Genomic DNA, 22,387 nt, shown 5'->3' with positions numbered 1-22,387 from the left:
AATTTCTTCCAAGAGCATAATTTTATGGTTGAGAAAAATGTACTTCTAAAATTTAAGTGAATTGTCCAGTATCACACTACTCAAGTAATTTGTGGCTTCTGAAATTTTTAAATTGCACATTCTGACTTTCAGAAGCAATGCTGTTGATTTGAGGGCTTTGAAGAGTTACATCTTCTTCTCCTTCCTCAGGCTGGAATTTGTCTTCTGCATTCTCCCAGGCCCTCCTGCTCTGCTAGGAGTGGGGGTGGTGGCGAGTGAGAGGAGATCCTAAGTGAGCTGGGTTGTCATAACCCTCACTGGATGGGAATCCCCAGGTAGAAGGGTGGCGTCATCACTTTCTTTAGTCCAGTAGAAGTTCACTGCGTCCCCAGTTCCCTTCTTTCTGACCAGAGGCTGCCACCTTGTTTCACTGCCTCTAGACCTTCCTCAGACCTTTGCTGGTAGGAAACCTTTCTTATTTTCTGTAATGTCATTTACAAACTTACGTGTAGTCCGATCCTTATATGATTTTAAGAAGAATATCAGGAGGAGTGTTCGTGTTTGTTATTCATCTTTAATTATCCATAAAATCTGAATTCCATCCAAATTTGTCACCACTTTATTCTTCATCTTTCCTCAGTACCTACTTCTTAGTTCTCTACTATCTTTATAGATTGTAATTTACTATTCTGAAAAACATACACCTTATTATTATTTTCAGAGAGGAGAATTGGAACAATAGGACATTTTTTTTTTTACAGAATTAAACTTTTTTCGCTTACCCACTAGATGGCTCAAGTACACCACTTCAGCAGCTGATGTCGACATTTGCCTACTTTGCCTGTGATTTCTGTGTTCTGAATACTGCTTACTTTTAAGTTGTCTAGATGAACTCTTATCAGGACCAGTTATTCCGGTGCTTTATCTATGTGTGATGGCAAGTTTCCCCACATTTTCTGATTGTTTACAAACGTCTGAAAAGCAGCTGAAGTCTTCTGCCTAAAAAGTAAAGATGTGTTACAATGCTTAGAAAATTTTTATTCTTTGCTTTCAAGAGCTGTTTTGGACTTGAGTTCACTTGCCAATAAGCTATATAAAGATTCCCTCAAACTGGACAGATCATCCTTTTCTTTCCGACTCATGGTCATTTTGAGTCACTTTGCAGAATGTGGTGGTATTTTAGGAGTTTTTGAGGCACGTTGGGACTGTTTGCTTCAGTTCAGTAGCAATATGTATTGAGTGTTTGTGTGTTTGGCACTGTACTAACCAGTGGGGGAGAACAGCAGATGAATAAGCAGGACATGTGTATCTGTAGGGAGCCGACTGCGTTAAGTTTTTTCTTTGAGTTTGTGAGGACAAGTAATAGGAAGAATGAAATGGCCAATGGAGGTTATGTTTGTAATCAGTGATGTGGACAGCATGAGGAGAATTTTATCTCTTTTTAACATTGTCCCTTATGAAAATAAGAAGTTTTAAAAATTGTATTCTTTAGAAATATTTTACACTCATGGTTGGTTGTTGTGTTCATAAGTAGAAAGGAAAGGGAGCTGAGATTGCTTGAATGCCGGTTTCTTCTATCATATGCCAGTTTCTTACTTAATATACATTATTTAATTGATTCTCCCAATAACCTGAAAGGCAAATACAAATATCTCCATTTTACAGATGAAGAAACTGAGGAATCAAATGGGTTAATAAGTCAGTTGTCCAGGATCAAACAATTAGTAAGTGAAGAGGCAAAAGTGGAGAGACCTCCTTCAAAGCTCTCATTTGCTCTAGGCATCCCTGTGGTTAGTCTCTTGGGAAGATGGTGCTTGTGTATCCAAAAGGCTAATGTGGGCCTCTTTGGGATATCAAGGGTTGCTTTTATTCTTTGACCAAGAGAGAACCATTATTTCCATTAAGTCTCAGAAGAATTCTTAATAATTATTTTAACTGGTTGGACATTTCCGTATTCTAAAGACACTAAACTCCAAACAGTGGTTGGATTGCCTTTGACAATTGATTTTTTTTTTTAAAGCCCTTTGATATTATAAACCAGTGTTCTTGGCAAACTAGAACAGTCAGATACTTAGCATGATAGTAAACTTAGGTAAGAACTGGTTTATTCAGAGAAGTTGTTTGCACCCAACCTTATTCTTCAGGCATTGTGTATGTGTATGTATGTATTTAGTACCCATGGTAATAACTCTGAATTCCATCAGTTTGAAAATATTTGATTTAAAGGAAAATGACAAGTTATTGATTAAAAATACACAAGATATTAACAGTATTGTAAGTAGATAATTTGTTTCTTTTCATAAAACTCCCTTGTGTTCTCTATTGTTTAAGGGTCCTGTAGCTAAACTGTATATATAGGAAATATAGTTGCTATCCAAGGATCTTAAGGAAGCAAGACTGAAATAAGGTGAAACAAACAATTGAAAAAAACATTTAAAAGGGGTGCTTAACTTCTCTGTGGCTGTGGTATAATTTGTCTTGGCTCTGTAGTCTTTGTCCTTTTTCACCATGTTAGTAAACAGTCATTAGGTACTTATCCTTCAGAGTTTTGAAAGTTGATATTGTACCTTCACAACAAAAATAATCAGTACTGCTGACTTAAACTCACTGATGTCATTTTGTGTCATCAGATTTCAGTTAAACAATGTCATCCTCCCATGACCATGAGTAAATTTATAGCTCTCATGTCACCTTATTAATTATCCCACACATTGCCTAGATATACTGAGATCTTTATTCTTTTTAATGTATTATTGGATATTGACAGTGTTATTACCATATTTACAAAATGTTGCTTTGTATGGAAATTCCAAAGCTTTGTCAATTCTTGATAACCAAGATAATGATAAACTAAGGAGACTGTTATTCCATCTTTTGAGGGAAATGTAAAATTATTCATCTGTCTGTAAAGGTCTTTTTTAAGTGTTAAATTCCTAGTCATTTTATTATTGATAATTATGTATCTGAATGATATTTTACGTATCTGAATATTTTACATGGGAGAATGGGGAAGGAACTCTCCGTGTCAAGGAATAAGCATGTTCAGTGAGTTACAAATGTGGTATGACAATTGGATAACAATTATATCTTGCTGAATCAACTTCATCTAAACCTTAATTGCATATTGTATTGTTTAGTCACTTCCTGATTCAATGAGAAGTCACAATATGTAATAATCTAATAGCTAGCATATTCTGTTTCATAGTTTGCAGAATGTCCTTGGCAAATAAAGAAAAGTCCACAAGAAATAAAAAACAAATGAGCATTCTTTTAGAATACAACTTATCTAGTCTGTTTCCTGTAACTTGAAGTGACTGTGAATGAATGTCTTTATGTAATAATAGAACCCTAGGGATATTTAAATATTTAACCCACTATAACTTACTGTTAGTTGGAAATGAAGCAGGTTTTTTAAAAAAGAATATTTTTCAGTGTGTATTTTAATTCCCTGTGTCTTGTAAATATCATTGGTTTGCTATTTTGACCAGTCCATAGGAAAGAATAACTTTTATAGTATGCGGTACACACTCTGTGTTTGTGTGTGAAAATAGACAAAAGTTCCACAAATACTTATTAACCCATGAGCTGCATTCTGATATTCTCTATTCTATTTCATTTTAAAAAAAGTTCTAATCCACTAAATTGATTTCATGATCCATCAGTGGGTTGGGATTCATAGGATTGAAAAGTAAATTGCTTACCCTAAGCATTAGCAGCTGACTTGTTCTGGAGCAGCTTGGATATTTGGAAAGCTTTATTATTGCAGTGTAATAGCTGGCTTCAAAAAAAAAATCTTCTTTAAATCTTCTCTGCTGCATGATCACCAAATGTTATTTTACTTTTGTTTTCCGGACTTTTATTTAACTGAATGATTAGAACATGTTAGACCAAGAACCACCTGAAGTACCATGGGCCACAAAGGAAAGTTTAACATTGATTGAGATACCTTGGTTATTTGTGCACCTTTACAAGCAGGACATTTTACTTAATAGAAAATAAGTTTCAAGTTAATTGTTTAAAGGGATATCATTAACCAGGACAGAGCATCCAGTAATAAGAATATTCTAAATGTGAAAAGTCTATATTGTAGAAAAATGCAATTTTATTAATTATAAGTAACCATAATTATTATTATGTTTGGAAACAATAACTCAAGTCACATCATTTATGTGGAATTGCTTTACATGTTTTATCTTTGCATAACCAAGAAATTTCACATTTCTTGGTTGACATAAAAGTTTATACTTAGGTAACTTTTAGTACAATATAAGAAATATTGTGTCATGAGAAGTATAGATAAAATTCAGATGAATAGTACCGTTTCCTGGCCTTATACGATGGCTTGTATTTGAACACTTAGAAATGGTGGAGAAGGGCACTTCACAAGAGGAAACAGGCATAAAGACAGAAAAGTTTGATATCTTCAAGCAATAAAAAGTCCATTTGGATAGATTTAGTTCTAAGGGCAGTTTTTAAGCAGAGGAGAAAACTAACATCTCTTGCAATACCTACTTGCTACAAGAGATAGTAGGATGAATTTGAATGGGGTGAAGTTAGGCAGAGAGATGAGATAAATATTGTTGAAATAGTTTAGAGAAAAAGAAATGAGATTGAGTAGGATACTATCAACGGAAATAGAAAATTTTATCAAGATACCAGTAAAATCAACATGATTCGGAAACTGATTAGATACTTTGTTCAGAAATATTTGGGTCTCTGTTGTGCAGTTCTGGGAACGCAGCTGTGAACAAAACACATTTCCCTTTGCCCTTACAGAATTTTTAGTCCAATGGGAAATTTAGACATTTACAATTCAGGGTAATCCATATGCTGCCATAGAAGAAAGCTAGTATGCCTTGGGAGCGAGTGCCCTGAGCGCTAAACTTGAAGCCTTATAGATGAGTAGGTCTTGACCAGGGAAGTGAGTAGGGAGAAGTATGTTGCAAGTAAAGGGAAACCGTGTGTCAGCTCAGAGGTCAGAGGGGTTGTGGTCCATGGGGGAACTACAAGAAGTTCCTTGTGGCTGTATCCTGTGATGGGAGAGGAGGCCAGGGCCAAATCGTCCAGAGCCCCACTACACCTAATGAAAGGTTTGGGCTTTATCATCTGAGCAGAAGGGAGCAAAGAAGATTCAGGATCAAATGGGCATTGTAGGAGGATTTTAGTGGAAGATGTTTTAGTTATAAGTAAGAAACTTAAGCAAAAGAGAAAGAAAGTGATCCAAGGAAGTTTGGCACATCCAGGGGTAGGAAGTGCAGCTGGGCCTCACAAAGGCCGGGAACCAGACGTGGTCATCAGTTACTGTGAGGCCCTCTTGCTCTCCCTCTGCCTCACCACAAGATGTCTTGTATCTAGCTTCTCCTTCATTGTTCTTTCTTTGTATACTGGCCTCTCTGCTTCTCTAATTACAAAGCTAACCCACAGCCTCTTAGTTTTGCTCCCAATTCCAAATCCCCTGGAGAGAATCTGGTTGGCTCATTAAGTCAGTTGTCTCCCCTTGGTCTAATCAGCTATGGCCAGGAGAGCATATAGCCTAAGCATGACTGCTTCAAAGCCCACCCCTCTCATAATTAAGGGGATGCAGTGAGTGCTGGGCTGGGCAGATTTCTCAGAAGGAACCAACTTCAGGAGATCACTCTGGCATCAGACGGAAGAATTGGGGCAGGGGGACTAGTGGCTCCCTTTAGGAGAATACAGTAATCCAGGCAATAGTTAGCCTGAGTTAGCGTGGTGAGTAAGAAGAGAATGAATTTATGGTAGATTAAAGATTGAATCTCCAGAATTGCATGGTAAGTTGGGTATGGGAGGATGAAGAATCAAGGATAATGTCTGTGTTTCTGGCAGAAATAACTGAGTGGATGGTGATAGCAGTCCCTGAGATGGGAGAACATAGGAGAAGCAGATTTGGTGGTGATTGAAGGAGATGGAATGAATTCTTCAGTTTTGTACGTGCAGAGTTTGAGGTAGCTTTAAGATATCTAATTGGAGATGTCTCAAAGACCATTGAATATCTGCATCTACAGCAGAGGAAAAAGCTCAGTGGTAGATAAATGTTTGAAAGCTGGTTGTAAGTATTAATTGAAGCCATGAGAGTGGATGAGATTGCCCTGGGAAAGTATAACAAGAGAGGAGAGCCAGGACAGCCCTGAAAAGAATCATATCTGAGGGCTGGTGAGGGAAAAGGAGCCTACAAGGGTAGACTGAGAAGGAACAGAAGGTGAGAAAAATCAGGAGTATGCAGTGTTTTAGGAACACAAGGAAAGAGAGTGCTTCACAGGAGAGTGGTGAACGGTGCTAGATGCTGCTCAGCAGCATAAGAGTGAGTCAAATTTTGTTGGGTTTCAGAGCAAGGAGCTTGTTGATGACCTTGGTGAATGAGTTTAATGGAAATGGTCAAAATGGAAGCAGGGTTGAGGACTCTGGGAGGTGAAGAGATTGAAAGAGCAAATATAAACAATGCTTGAGAAATTTGGCTGTGAGATGACAGAGAAAGAGGAGCTTATGGCTGGAGATTGTTATTGACAGTGAAATAGGGTTTTTAAGTGTGTGTGTGTGTGTGTGTGTGTGTCTTTTTAAAATTGCAGGGTCTTAATCATATTTGAGTGCTAGGAGAAAGAGTGATAATTATTTGAACAAGGTCAGGAGAGTTATTCAGAGAGCTGTTACATTGTCATGGTGAAGAATGAAGCAAAAATAAATATGTGAACACTGGTTTAGTAAAAGGAAATTGAGGTATTTCCTGACTTTTATTTTCTCTAGAGGGATTGGTATTATCTACAGGTAAGGTAGGGTTGAAGATTTAAGGAGCCGGGGGACTATTTGAAATAGATAGTGTAGAAGTCAGAGAAGATACCTAAGTAGGGAAACCTAGGATTTTCTTCCTGGCTTAGATTGGAGGCCTTGAATTTAAAAGCAGCACCAACATGCACCATTGTGCTTTTTTGTTCAGCAGCCTAGATATAGGCTCCAAAGGAGGAGACAGCTGGTTTGGTCCGTACTGTGCATCAGGACAGAGCAGAGCAGGGATATCGGCTTAGTGATGGTTAACTAATGGACCATGGATTGTAAGCTGAGGGCAGAAAGAAGTAAAAGTGTGAGAAGACTAATGGGAAAATAAGGTTGTTAAATGCCTGGGGGTCCTCATGTGCACAGAATAAGGGAGAACAATTCAGTGTGAGAGATTGATCTTATGATGAAGGTGACGCTAAAGGAAAACGAACCACTAGTTTTTTGCAGAATGGTAGTGCTGATAAAAGAAATAGATATGGAAGGAAGGAGTGAATCTGGGAAGGAAGAAAAGTTCTGTTTTCACTATGTAGAGTTTGAATACCTAAGGAACACCCAGACTCAGATGACCAAGAAGCAGTTGAAAATACAGAAGAGAGGTCAGAGCTGGAAACCAAATAGGGAGATCATAATTGAAGCCATGAATTTACCAAGAAAGGGAAATATCTAGAGTTATAAGGTCTTCTTAGGTACTGTGTACATTTAAGGAGTGGGAAGTAGCAGTAGAGAAAAGTTGCTTGCAAGGTTTGAGCAATTTGCAAAGAAATTCAAGAGAGGTTAAAGAGGACTTGACTGAGCAGGCCACTGGATCTGGGAACTTGTGAGTGGCTCTCCAGAGAATTCAAGAAGGAGTGTTGCATGCAAGTAGAGTGTAAGGATTTGAGTGACTTTTTTGCAACATGTTTATTGCCGATGAATGATGTATATTATATGTGATTTTTTTTATCTCCCCAATATACCAACATTCAAAAAATGTAACTTTGATTAGCTTCTTTATAAAAATGTATTAGCCAGGTTCTGGCTTTCCGAAATGGAATACACTAGGCATTTCATTTCTTAATGCCTCGGGACTATCATAACAATTGATTTATTACTCAGGGCTGTCATGCTGCTGGGGCCTTTTGAGCACTGTTGGGATCATTCGTTCTTGTACTGAGTGGTTCCCGCAAGCTGTGTTTTTCTAGCCTTCCTCTGTGTCATTTGTTGCATTAAATCATTTGACATTATTATTCAAGGATCTTTTTCCTTCAAAGAACTTCACTATGTTATGGTTTAAAATTGTTAGAGGCCCCTTTAGGAACAAATAAATACATTTAAGTTAGCACTGTTGACATTTGTGAGACAAAAAATCCAAAGAAGAAAAAACACGCCATTTTAACACTTCTGCCACTTGGAGTGTTGGATGCCCGTGTTATGTTTAAATTGTCTTTTAAGTGATTTCATGAGCTTTTTCTATATATAGGTTATTGAACTACTCCAGAAAGCCATAAATCTTTTTTGAGGGTGTGAGGAGGGAGAGGATTAGTGGAGAAACACTTAATATATCTGCTATATATTTTTACAGGAAAAAAAGTCTGTGTCTTTAGTCTCTGGTCTTTGTTGCTATTGGTATGTTGGTAGTAAGAAAAGAAATTTTTATGCCACAAGCTATAGGTCTTATCAAGTGAAGGCAACATGAAGATGAGATAGAGCTTCATATTGGAGCTGTTTCTGAGTGATTGATTATTGGTTTGCAACTGGACAATTAAACCTTTTTCCTAGTCTTTCAAGTCTTCAACTTAGATTTGTCATATCTAGTTATTGCAATCAAATTGAAATGCTCTTTTTCTCTCCATATTGCTGAGCTTTCAGATTCTGAAACATGGTGTAATTTACTCTGAAATTCAGTGATTATTTTATTTCTTTTGGGAGTGGGCACGTTTAATTACAGAAAGCTGTTTGTCATGGAATAATTTTCTTCTAATATCTACCTAGCACTTTTTAAAAATTCTCATAATTATGTTGCTGGCGAGATAAACTAGTGGTAATTATATGTGGAATTAACTAATATGAATACAATTCCCTGTAAGATGCATCTGGGACGCTTCCCATTTGCTATTCCCAATTTGTGGTTTTAGGAAGTGTCTCTGGTAGTGATTGAATGTCATCAGCATTTTCTTCTCTTGTGAGCCTGAGAATCTTATTGCTAAATGACTTGACAAAAGTTATTATTAGAAAATGTTTGGCATTTAAATCTTCCTCAAGGAATGAGATATTTTGTATCATCAATTTTTTGGATAGGAGAAGAGTTAACCCAAAGTGCTGCATTGTACGAAGGTGCCCTTAAAGTGAGGTGTTCCTTCTCACATAAGAACTCATTAAAATTTTATAGGAATTTACAAGTATGAATTTTTCTTAGCTTTATAATGAAAATATCCTTTGGGTGCCTTGGAAATAGTATATTCTTACAAATTAGATTACTTATTTTTATTGAATTGAATGTCACTGAGAAAATTGGCATTGCATTTTAGCCACTAACATTAATAATCTAGGTACTGTTGAGCAACCCGGAAGCAGCTTTTTAATATTTTGTGATTTTTGCTATTTCAACTGCAAAGTATTTTAAGATCTTGGATACCAACTAAAATGTTAATGATAATAGCATGCTCATATTGGGTTCCGTTGCTTAAAGTTTGTCATCTTTGTTCTTTAAAAAGTAGCCAGAAGCACATTACTTTATTCCTGAGGACCCTGCTATAAAGTCCTGAGATCTTTGAATAAATAACTGGAATGTCTGAAGTCTTGGAAACTAGTTCTGAGGCTTACGGTGTTCATGTGGCTGCCACTGTTTTAGTTAAAGGCAGCATCCTCAAAATAGAGAAAGTGTAAAGGGACACCTGTCTTATCATTGTTTTGTGGTTGAAATGTAATAAACCTCAACCAAGCTCAACTAAGAATTAAATCGGGGGCCCGGCGCGGTGGTTAAGTTCACACGTTCTGCTTCTCTGCGGCCTGGGGTTCGCCAGTTCAGATCCCGGGTGCAGACGTGGCACCACTTGGCATGCCATGCTGTGGCAGGCATCCCATGTATAAAGTAGAGGAGGATGGGCACGGATGTTAGCTCAGGGCCAGTCTTTCTCAGCAAAAAAAGGATGATTGGCAGCAGTTAGCTCAGGGCTAATCTTACTCAAAAAAAAAAAAAAAGAATTAAATTGGTTTTATGAATAGATCCTACAAAACCCAATTGCACAAGTACAAACCAGGCCTTCTTCCTCCCATCCCCTTTGTGGTGGGGGTCAGATTTTCCTAGAAAAGAGGGAATACTGGGCGTGATTGGTGTACGTAGTAGGAAGAATCGATGATGGCCCAGGCACCGCGGTTATCTCTAGGCTGGAATAATTCCTTTCTGCACTGATGGGTACTAAAGAAACATGCTGATTATACTTAGGTTTAAAGGATTTGCCCTCTACTTTTTTTACAGAGAATCTGTGGGAGTAGATTCTAACCTCTTCTTTATAAGAGAGTAGTACAGAGAAGGAAGAGAAAGAAGAGTCAAATTTAGAGAGGCATTATTTCAGCCCCCATCTCGGCTCATTTAGGCTCTTTAATAAAGTGTAATTCAGATGAATTAATTTTTATAAGATTCTAACTTCTTCCTAGAAGCTTCATTATTTTAATGCTTATGGTAGTAACATTTTGTCTTACATGACTTTAACTTTTGAATATTCAGCTATGCTTGTCTTGCAGACAAATAAAATGAGAGAATGACCATTTAAATAGTGTAGACAATTCTGCCTATCCCAGTGAGCTTATGCCCTTGGAGACAGGAATCTGCTGTTCTCTCAATCTTATTGGTTCTTGTATGTCTCCCATAGGGTGAGCATCTCATATTTAGTGGGGCACTATGTGTTACTATACTAAATGTTATTCTATTTTATGATTTAAGGAATTTTCCGGAATGATTTTGACTGCAAGTTTTATGGATCATTTAGAAGAATGGAATCTTGTGCTCACTGGAGTTAGAGTCTAAAGTCAGTGTGTAGAGCCAAACTCAAAATCACTCTTTCAAGTTCCTTAACTTGTAAAAAGACAACATAAATAAATCTTTTGTGTGCTCACACATGCTCCTGAACATTAGTTCTTATACACAATTATATTGTCCTAAGTAAAAGATAAAGAGGGAAAAGGCAGCATGGAGCCACCATGAGGTAGTAGAGGCCAAGAGTTAGACAGAAGAAATATTTAGAGCAAAGAGTGAGATGGTTTATTAGTCAGGGTTCTATAGAAAAACAGAACCAACACAATGGATGGATAGCTAGATTTGTTATGGGGAATTGGCTCCCATGATTATGGAGACTAAGTCCCAGATCTGCAGCTGGCGTGCTGGAGACCCAGGACAGCTGATGATATAGTTCCAGTCCAAGTCTAAAGGCCGCCAGACTCGAGACCCGGGAAAAGTCAATATTTCAGTTTTGGTCTGAAGGCAGGAAAAAGCCAATATCCCAGTCTGAAGGCGCTCAGGCAGGAGGAGCTCCTTTCTACTTGCAGGTGAGTTGTCAGCCTTTTTGTTTTATTCAGGCTTTCTGTTGATTGGAGGAGCCCCACCCACATTAGGGGCAGCAATCTGCTCTACTCAGTATATTGATTTAAAATGTTAGTCATCCAAAAACACCCTTACCGAAATACCCAGGATAATGTTTGACCAAATCTCTGGGTACCCCGTGGCCCGGTCAAATTGACACATAAAATTAACTATCCGAGATGGGGTGTGTTGGTAGCCACAAAAACAGGATGAGTAAAGATAGATGGGCTACAGATCGTGCCAGTGACTTATTGCCAAGATCACTTGATGATTAGAGCTGTCTCGAATTCTGAGTCTTGTTGTAGAGCCTGAGTTATTATCTTTTGTCTGTCAGGCTTGGTTGTCTGGCTGCATTGAGCTCACTCTTTTTTTCCCTAAGTACGTTTTATATAATTATTTGGTTTAACTTGTTTGTCTCCATCCTCAGGTTCACCAGACCAACCATTTTATGGGGGCCAGCCTGATAGCAGTAGTCTTGTTCCTTGTGTAGACGTCACAGAAATAAGCCCTGAGTTATAAAAACCCAATTCAGTCACTTTTTTTTCCTGCTAATGAAGGAAAACACTGGTGAATATAAATAGAACAATTTATTAGGTAATTTGTGACTTTACGAAGATTTACATTCTTGGTTAACCTTTTTAGCAGTTATTTATTAAATGATAACTCTGAAGAGCTGACGTGTTGGGAATCTGGAGATGTAGGAGACACAGCTCTTGCCCTCAAACAGACCACAGTGTGGTAGTAAAGTCTGCGTGTTTAGGTACACAGCAAGGTAGTTTAGTTGAGAAATTAGGTTCAAGCTGGCTTGAGTGGAAAAGGCTTCATGAAGATCATGTTTAATAAAAGAGGTGAAAATATGTCACAAAAAAGAAAGAGAAATGGGCAAATCAGGTGCGTGAGTTTTGGGGGGTGATAAGTTAGCCATGTTGATATGAGTGTAGTTTTCTTGCCAGAGGAATGTTGAGAGGTGAAATTTGAAAGCTAGAGCTAAACCACAATATTTCCACGACATTCAGTTGCATATTAACTCCTTTGAGCCTCAGTTTGCTCCTCTATTAAAAATGCCTGTCTTTTCTCTTATTCCTGTGGGTCCCGTAACCAGTTACATCTAAATTCTATAGCTGTAGTTGATTTGTTTTTAATCCAAGAAGAGGCCTTTCTCAGTAGGGAAATGAATCATCAGGTCCATACCATTTTCTTCTCACACTCTTGCTGTTCCAGCTTCTTCACTGAGAGAACAGAACAGCAAGTGCATCCTCCATACATCGTATCAGTGTCCTTCCTGCCCTTGTCTTGGAAATTGCTCCTTCTGTCTCAGTCTCTTGCTGGTATTTTCTGATGGCAATGCTACACCAATACCTCCATCTGTATGGCCACACATGCTCTGGATCCCATTGCTTTCTACCTTTTCAGAGATATTATACTATCTGAAACCTCTCTTTTCTTTTTCACTCCCCTATTTTCACGCTTTTCCTCTTTATTGGATCCTTCTCTTAGTAGGTAAGTATGTTCAGGTTGTCTCTATGTTATCTATGCTATGCTATGCTATACCATATTATATATCATGTATAATGTAATTATCCTCTCATGACCATTTACCTTACTCCATCAATTTCCTCTCATCTTCTTTGCTAAACTTCTCAAAAGAGGTAGCTACACCCTCTTATCCTGTTTCTAAAATCCTGTCCTACTCACACCTCAGCCCATTCCAGTCTAGTTTCTGTCCCCTATCACTTTACTCAAATGACTTATTTGATAGTTCTTTACCATCCGATACTATTGACCACTCTCTTTAAAACTCTTCTTTTGGTTTCTTCAATCTGTTCTCTTCATTTTATGTGTCTCTGGCTGTATCTTCTCTGACTTCTTTGTTGGCTTATCTTTCTCTAATTGCTCATTGTATGTGGGTCTTCACAAAGCTGAATCTTAGGTCTGTCTTTCCTTACTACTACACTCCTCGAGTCATGTCATTCTCTCTTGTTGCTTCAATTAACAACTCTTAAATTTGTATCTTTCTCCCAAACTTCTCCTCTGAGGTCCAGTTCCGTATCTAGCTACCAATTTGATATTTCCATTTGAGTGTCTTGGAGATATCTCAGACTCAGCATGTTTATAACTTTTCCTCTTCCTCCATATCCTCTTTAACACTAAGATTTGCTTTATTTTGGACTCAATATAGTGTACGAATGAAAGACTCAAATCTTCACTCTACCTCTTACTAACTTTGTAACCATAGGCAGTCCTTTTCTAAGACTTAATTGCATCATCTCTAAGATGGGAAAACAATAGTTCGTATCTTAACATAGGGAAACATCAGACAAAATGATATATATGGGACTTATACTTCAGCCAAGGTGTAGTAACAGGTACTGAATTTACTCTCTAGCCTAAAACAACTAAAAAACCCTTATAAGACTACTGTGAGGATTGAAAGAGTGTTTACAAAGCACTTGAAACAAGACTTAGCAGAAAGTAAGCTCTATATAAGTGTTTACTTTTATTATTATTAAATATGGTTATGATAAAAAATTGTGGGATGAAACTTAAGTGGTACTTAAAGAGTAAATTACACTATTAAGTGCTTATATTATAAAAAGCACTTCTCAGATCAGTACTCCTAAGCTTCTGTTTTAAGAAACTACAAGAGGGGCCAGCCCTGTGGCTGAGTCATTAAGTTCATGCACTCTGCTTTAGCGGCCCAGGTTTCCTCCAGTTCAGATCCTGGGCACGAACATGGCACTGACATGGCACTGCTCACCAAGCCATGCTGAGGTGGTGTCCCCACATAGTGCAACTAGAATGTACAACTATGTACTGGGGAGCTTTGGGGAGAAGAAGAGGAAGGGGAAAAAAAACAAAGAAGATTGGCAACAGCTGTTAGCTCAGTTGCCAATCTTAAAAAAAAAAAAAGAAAAGAAAGAAACTAGAAGAGAAGAGCAGTCCCAAGATGAGCAAAAGGAAGGAAATAAAGACAAGAGTACAAACCAGTGAAAGAGAAAACTACAAAACAGTTGAAAAAATCAAAAATTAAAATCCAGTTTTCTGAATGTTCAATAACAGTGATAAAATTCTGACTAGACTGATCAGGAAAAAAAGAAAGATGGCACAGGTTACAATAACAGGAATGAAAGAGGACACATGACTGCAGTTCCTGTAGACATTACATTGGACACCTTAGATAAAGTGAACAAATTCCTTAAAAACACAAACTACCAAAGCTAATTTAAGAAGAAATAGTTAACCTGAAGAGCCTTATACATATATATAAAAAAAAAACTTTTTAATTTGCGATTGAAACCTTTCCTCAAACGAACTTGTCCTAGGACGCTTCACAGAGGTGTTCTGTCAAACATTCAAAATAAAGTTTTATCAGTTCTGCACAAAGTCTTTCAGAAAATAAAAGAGGAGGGAACACTTCCCAACTCATTTTATGAAGTCACTATTACCCCACCATGAGAGAAAACGACAGACCAACATCCCTCATATAAAAATAGATGAAAAAACTTTTAGTGAAATTTTAGCCAACTGAGTCAATAATAGTATATAAAAAGGATAGTACTTTTGACCAAGTGGGATTCATTACAGGAATTCAAGGTTGGTTTAACATTGGAAGATCAGTGTACTTTATCATATGAACTAAGAAAGCAAAACTATACTGTCTCCTCACTAGACTCAGAAAAATCACTTGACAAAATTCAATACTCGTTAATGATAAAAACTCCCAGTAAACTAGGACTTGAAGAGGACATTCTCAACCTGTTGAAGGGCATCTAGTAAAATCCTTTAATTTACAACATACTTAGTAGTGAAAGACTGAATGCCTTTCCACTAAGATCATGAACAAGAGAATGATGTTTGTTCTTACCACTTCTATTCAGGATTGTATGAAATTATAGCTAGTGCAATGGGGCAAGAAAAGGAATTCAAAGGCATCCAAATTGGAAATGAAGAAATGAAATTGCTGTGTGAGTAGAATCTCAAAGAATCCACAAAAGAAGCTATGAGACTAATAAATGAGCTTAGTACAAAGTTATTTAACAAAAAAAAAATTATACTTCTGTGTATACTAGCAATAAACAATTGAAAATATAAATAAAAATAAATTAACATAAAAAAATTTACAATAGCATCCAGAATATCACTGCATCCAGAGAAGTTGAACAGATTTTGCCTGTATATTCGAAACTGTAAAACATTGCTGAGAGAACTTAAAGGAGAACCAAGTAAATGGAAATGAACATCATGTACATGGATCAGAAAACAGGCAAAACACATGAACAGACAAATCATCTAAGAGCATCTCCACATGGCAGAAAAGCACATGAAAAGATGGGTTCAGCACCATCAGCTATTAGAGGAGTACAAGTTTAAAGCCATGCTCAGGTACTGCGCACCTGCTAGAATGGCCAAGCCAAAGATACTGGCCTGAACAGGTGTTGATAAGGATGAGGAGGAACTGGCTCTTTCCTACAGTGCTGGTGGGAATGCAAACTGATAACAGCCACTCTACGAAACAGTTTACCAGCTTCTTAGAAAGTTAGACATGTCTTCATCATATCCCATCCTGGAGATTTACCCTAAAGAAATGAAAACTTATTTTCACACAAAAAATCTATACACAAAGGATCATAATAGTTTTATTTGTAATAGCCAAAACAACATGTGAATGGATAAAGAAACTGCTGTACATTCATACAATGGAATAATAATTGGCAAGAAAAAGAATGAGCTATTGATTTATATAGCATTTTATAAATGAAAAAAATTATAGTGATGGGAAAAGATCATAGTTGTCGGGTAGGCTTGGTGGGAGGGTGTGATTATATAAGGGGATAGCACGAGAGGTTTTTCTCCGGTAAGATGAAACAGTTCTGTATCCTGATTGTGGTGGAGATTGCACTCATATATGTATATAATAAATTTACATAGAACTATACATACACACGCAAAATTGGTGTGTGTAAAAACTGATACTATTTTTGCATCTTCAATGTGAGTCTAAAATTATTTCAAAGTAAAAAGTTTTGCTTTTTTACAGTCATACTTTTTAAATGAGCAAAATAATTATTTACTTCACCAAAAAAAGATATATGAGTAGCATATAATCCCATGAAAGATGTTCAGCATCATTAGTTATTAGGAAATGCAAATGTAAACCACAATGAAATACCACTGTACTCCTACTAGTATATGTAAAATTAAAAGCACAAGAATGTGGGGCAAGTGGAACTCTCCTACATTGCTGGTAGGAATGAAAAATGGTACTGCCACTTTGGGAAACAGTTTGGCAATTTCTTATAAAGTTAAACATAGAACTCAGAGATCCCCCTCCTACGTATTTACCCAAGATGAATGAAAGAAAAATGTGTGTGACTATTTATAGTAGCATCATTTATAATAACCCCAAAACTGGAAAGAATCCAAATGTCCAAATGATAGATCCACACAATGGAATACCACTCAGTAATAAAAAAGAATGCAGCTTAGATAAATCTTAAAAGCATTAGGGCAAATGCAAGAAGCCAAACACAAAAATTATATCCTGTATGATTTCATTTATGTGAAGATCTAGAAAAGGCACAACTAAGCGGTTCATTGGTTGCCAAGGGCAGGCCGAGGGTAGAGGGCAGGGATTAACTGTACAGGAAACATTTTGTGGTGATGGAAATATTCTATATTATGATTTTGGTGGTGGTTACAGGGTCGTATACATTTATCAGAACTCATCAAATTGTACAGTTTAAGTTGGTGAATTTTTTAGGACTTTTGCATGTACTGTTTTCTTCTTCCTAGAAAGCTCCCTTCTCTCCCTGCATAGTTAACTCTCAGTGTTCAGTAGCATCCTGCCCTCTTCCTTCCTTGCTCTTAGCACAGCCGTAGTTATGGTCAGGTGGGTACTACACAATGTAAGGTTTCTTTTTCTGTCTTAACTGCAAACTCCATGAGGGGCCAGATGCTGGTTACTATTGCTTTCATAGTGCCTAGCATAGAACTTAACCCAGGTACTCCAGTAAATAGCGCACCACTGAGCATCAGTAAATAGTGCACCACTGAGCGTGAGTCGAGTGCTCCGTTTGCTCTTTGTAGGAGTGGTAGCTGTGGCTTCTGCAGAGGGTGCCACTGGCTCGGGCTGCCTACTTAACCTTGGGTCCTCTGTCTGCTGCCCCTGCACTGTTCCTGGGCAGTTGTGATGGCTGTTGCTGCTCAGCTGCTACCACAGCTTCATCCAGACTTCCCTGTGGGTACAGTGGGACCCTACTCCTGCTGCTGGGCCACTCTGTTCCGAAATAGAGAGAAGCCTTTCCTTGCTGTTTTTGTTTTAGCAGAAAGGGAAACCTGTCCTTTGTATGTTCCTGGATCTGTTCGGCTTTTTCTTTGATTTGCAACAAGTTGGGAAACTGAAACACAGCTTTTTTGTCACCTGGTTTGGTAGCAGTAAGTAAACTCCTGTGAAGCATCACAGAGTACCCCTTTCTCTCCTGATCCTGCGTCTTCCTAAGGAGTGGAATATCAGCCCTCTCAGTAAGCTTAGGAAGTTGCATCTGCAGACGCAGTTTGACTACCTGAGGTGCAAACACTGTCGCCTCTGTGCTCAGCCTCTGAGGACATGTGCAGGTTACCAGAGACCATTATTGTCTGCAGGCCCTGTGCAGACTCAGTTTCTAGGATAAATGTGTAGAATATTTGATGAGGACCTGACACCTAACACTTCCCTTTCTTCCTTTTCCCACTTCTCCTCTTCCCTATTTCCGTAGTCTGGTAGGCAAGAGGAAGTTCAAGTTAAGGTAGGACATTGGTCTGGATGTGTATTTGATCATCCTTTGAGTGTAGCTGAGTGTTTAAATCATTACCAAACTCTTTTCTTTCTTTCTTTCTTTTTTTTTGTGAGGAAGATTGTCCCTGAGCTAACATCTCTGCCAGTCTTCCTCTGTTTTGTATATGGGACGCCGCCACAGCATGATTTGATGAGTGATGCATAGGTCCACACCTGGGATCCAAAGCCGTGAACCCCAGGCCGCCAAAGCGGAGCATACAGACTTAACCATTACACCACCCACCCGGCCCCACTCTTTTCGTTAACTTACTGTGGTCTGTCCACTTAGGCAAAATCAATGAGACTTGTCATTCAGACAGTCCTCTTTGGAGTATTACGTGACTAGTTTAGTTACTATTTTGGAAATGTTTCCCTGGGCCTTTCTTCAATTTATCCAAATCATTTCTGTAACTCTTCAGTTGCTTCCAGTTTATTTGTCTTCTCTTTTAAAGCCTATACTATTTGGAGTTTTTGTCTAGTTTTTAACTCCATCACACCTAAGAATTCTCATTAATTTTAATTTTGTCGCTGTCATCTGAATTACTAGAATAGCTCACTACTTTTTCTGTTCTAACTCTTGCTCCCCTCCTCTTGCAGTATAATCTCTAAGTAGCAACCAGGGACCTGGTCAAGGCACTCTCTTGCTCTCCATTGTCCACTGGCTTCCATCCTCCTCTAAGAATTCAGCTCTCAGAATCCAGTTCGTGAGCCTCTGTATGATCTGGCCCCGGGGCACAGCACAGTACCTGGCACATGGTAGGCACTTAATATTTGTTGAATTAATTCTTTGTGTTTTCAGTCTTATCAAGATTTTGTTTTTTATTTTTTTAAAAACTTAACATTTCTTTGTGTGTGCCTGTGCTGGGTTTTTTTTTGTTTTGTTTTGTTTTTTGATGAGGAAGATTGGCCCTGAGCTAACATCTGTTGCCAATCTTCCTCTTTTTTTTTCCTCCCCAAAGCCCCAGGGCATAGTTGTATATCCTAGTTGTAGGTCATTCTGGTTCTTCTATGTGGGATGCCGCCACAGCATGACCTGATGAGCGGTGTATAGGTCTACACCCAGGATCTGAACTGGTGGACCCTGGGCTGCCGAAGCAGAGCATGCAGACTTAACCACTCAGCCACAGGGCCAACCCCTTGTTTTTGTTTTTGTTTTTGTTAGTGCTGTGTTACAGCCAGACACACGAAAAACAGTAATTCTTTAAACCTAACTGATTTCTCGGTTAATTGCAGAATGTGGGGAGCAGATTGGAGCTGTCTTGCATGCATTTCAAATAGGCCACTTTCATCTAGTAAGGATGGATAATAGATTTGTTAATAACCAATTCTCAGATGAGCAGAAGAAGACTGCCTTGGCTTTCAATCAGATGGGTGGTAAAGAGCTGTGGTCAGAACTTAGGTCAGGCGTTGAGGCCCCAAACACTTCACAACAGTATTGTTTTGTTTCCTATCCTGAAATACTAAATGCCTCTCTCTTATATTTCCTTATTTTTTTTAAATAACTTTATCTTATATCTTCTTATTTTATCTTATATTTTCTACCCTGCTTCTCATTCTTTCAACCTTTACAACCTCAACATAAGCATTCCACCCAGATCAAGTTGCTGCTGGGGGTCTGAGTGACAGTCCTGTGCTGCGCTCTGTTTGTTAGGTAGGGGTGGTGTGTGCTAAGCAGCTTACTGGCCTGTCAGTTTTTTGTTCCTTCCGTGTGACACTATCTGAGATTGTGAATTATTTTTGAGTGAAAGTTTATCAGTTTCTTACAAGAATTAAGGTTTCTATACTCTATAATAAACATATAAAAAGGACTGGTTTTAATTTTAAACTATGGAAGTGACCTTGAAAACATGTTTAGTTATCATTATTTGCTTTTTTTTTTCTTCACTGTCTTCCAGTAAGTTTAGACATGTATGTGTTAATATCAGTTCTGTTCTTACTTTGGAGAAACTGTTTACCCTAGTAAAAATTTTGTTTTTAAACTGTCGGTCGTTTCCTTAAGTATGGAAGATGCTACCCAGGCTCTGTGGTATTTTTCTTTCTAATTGTGTTTTTAATGAAGCAGCTCTTTTAACATGATCTAGCAATTTGTGTTACTATCAGTGAACAGAGTGAGGATGCAAATTTTAAGATTGAACCAATTCATTTTGTTAACATCACATTTTCCATTTTGCAGCTTCGTGGTGAATTTTTGGATGAAGCCATTAAATTAATTGCTTGCCATCATGAGCAGAAGCAAACGTGACAGCAATTTTTATAGTGTAGAGATTGGAGATTCTACATTCACAGTCCTGAAACGATATCAGAATTTAAAGCCTATAGGCTCAGGAGCTCAAGGAATAGTATGGTAAGTGTTTACTTCCAAATATTAAGCATAGAATCACTAACCGCTGTCTTTTCTCCTTTCATGGTATAGATACCTTGGTAAATAGTTAACTTGCCTCAAAACATTAAAATAAAACTATAAAATTTAAAGCTATAACAGTAAATTGTTTTGTTCTAGGATTAATGGTCTTTATTATTATTTATAAAACATAACTATAAATCAGCCCTGCCATCTTTAAGTATAAATTATGATTAAATACTTGGTCTTAAGCCATATAAGATAAATACCTATATCAGGAAAGAATAAGTGGCTTGCTTGTTAATTCCTCGTATATATCTATTCCCATAGCTAATTGTTTAATAAGAAGCTCCACTTAGTCATCACTTTCATACTATGATGAAACTCGGGAAGTTCAGAAATCTCATTTTACACTGGGGATTGAAGTCAGCTAATATCATTTCACTATGTATGTTTCAAAACTCAACTATATCTTTAAAATTGATTTACAAGCTAATTTCTACAAAAGACCTAGGCTTTTATAGATCAGCATAATTCCTCATACACCGAAATGCAAAACATTCTTTGGGACAGTTATACTAATGATTTTAGATTACTAAGTTAGCATAATAAGCTAGTGTTTTAGGAAATTCTAAGCCTCATTCAAGCATGATTATGTCTTTGTTACCTCTTCTTGAACCAGATTTGTTTCGGAATCTATTAAAAGATTGTAAGTGTTTACCATTCTACAATTCTCCCAGGTTCTAGAAAAAAATATTGCACATGTATGCAAAGAGACTATACATAGGGCTATTCTTTGCAGCACTATCTGTAATAGCAAAATTGGTAACAGCATCAAATCTATCAGTAGGAGAATAAAAAATTGTCATATATTCATATGATAAAATACAATATACAACATTTAAAATGAAGTGGAGCCAAATGTATCAACAAGGATAATCTCAGAAATGTAGTGTTGAGTTTTAAAAGCAAGATGCAGAATATACAAACATTACCATTTATATATAGTTTAAAATATGAAAACAATACTCTATATTTATAGATTCATACGTATGTAGAAAAGTATAAAAACATTCATAAACACCAAACTCAAGATAGTGCTTACCTTTGAGAATATAGAGAAGGAAGGGGGCTTTACCTCTGACAATAAATTTCTTTTAAAAAAAACTCAGAGCAATTATGGTAAAATATTAAAAATCTAACAGATTTATCTAATGGGAACAATAGCATTTGTTTGCTTCTGTATTCTTGAAGTGATTTACAATATTAAAAATTACAGAAGTTGCATTGTTTTATAAGCATTATTGGCTGGCTGGTTGTCATTTTAACCAACGACAGATTAAATTTAGAGAAAATAATGTGGCAAAGTCAATATGGAAAAGATTCCGAAAGCCAGCGTTTGGTTCAGAGTCCAGCTCTTTGATTGACTAACTTTGTGACTCATGGCAAATTAACACTTCTAAGCCTGTTTTTTCACTTAATTTACCTGGTGGTTTTGAGGGATATGTTGTTTATAAAATACTTAATAGTGTTTAAAAATATGTTAATGTTCCTGTACCTTCACTTATTCTCAGGTAAGTGCATTTTGAAGTGTGTATAACAGAATTTTAAAAAAAACTACTTTGCAAGGGACCTTAAGCCATCTTAACCAGCCCCAGGATTAAGGAATAAATATCTTCAAATTTTTGGCTTTTCTTTCATAATCGACTACTATGAAATGACTACTATGAAATAGACAAATATTAAACAAAAAAATTTTTAAACTCAGCATTGTGTTACTATCCGTATCAACTGAAGAACTTAATTTTTTTAAGAAAGGCATTATTTTGGGCCCCAATCATAGTTAATAAGATTCACTGGGTCTGGGGGCCAGCCCTGGTGGCCTAGTGGTTAAGTTCAGCGTGCT

The 22,387-nt window shown here is 37.3% G+C and overlaps 1 protein-coding gene across 38 annotated transcripts in view; it reads left to right on the top strand.

Moving 5' to 3' along the window:
• The window catches only part of MAPK8 (mitogen-activated protein kinase 8), a 99,833-nt gene that overhangs the window by 41,753 nt on the left and 35,693 nt on the right, over positions 1 to 22,387 (top strand). For 20 of the 38 annotated variants that reach the window (XM_070615768.1, XM_070615599.1, XM_070615700.1 and 17 more), the window contains one exon: positions 20,314 to 20,484. In XM_070615768.1, the coding sequence (XP_070471869.1) occupies positions 20,363 to 20,484 (122 nt within the window). In that variant the 5' untranslated portion in view covers positions 20,314 to 20,362. Of the gene's footprint in view, positions 1 to 18,737; positions 18,897 to 20,313; positions 20,485 to 22,387 lie in introns of all 38 variants that reach the window. The other 18 variants (XM_070615630.1, XM_070615722.1, XM_070615674.1 and 15 more) reach the window with 1 other exon arrangement.

This window comes from Equus przewalskii, chromosome 1 (genome assembly GCF_037783145.1).
Source record: "Equus przewalskii isolate Varuska chromosome 1, EquPr2, whole genome shotgun sequence".
Lineage (NCBI taxonomy): Eukaryota > Metazoa > Chordata > Mammalia > Perissodactyla > Equidae > Equus > Equus przewalskii.
This window is presented reverse-complemented; position numbering and strand designations above follow the sequence as displayed.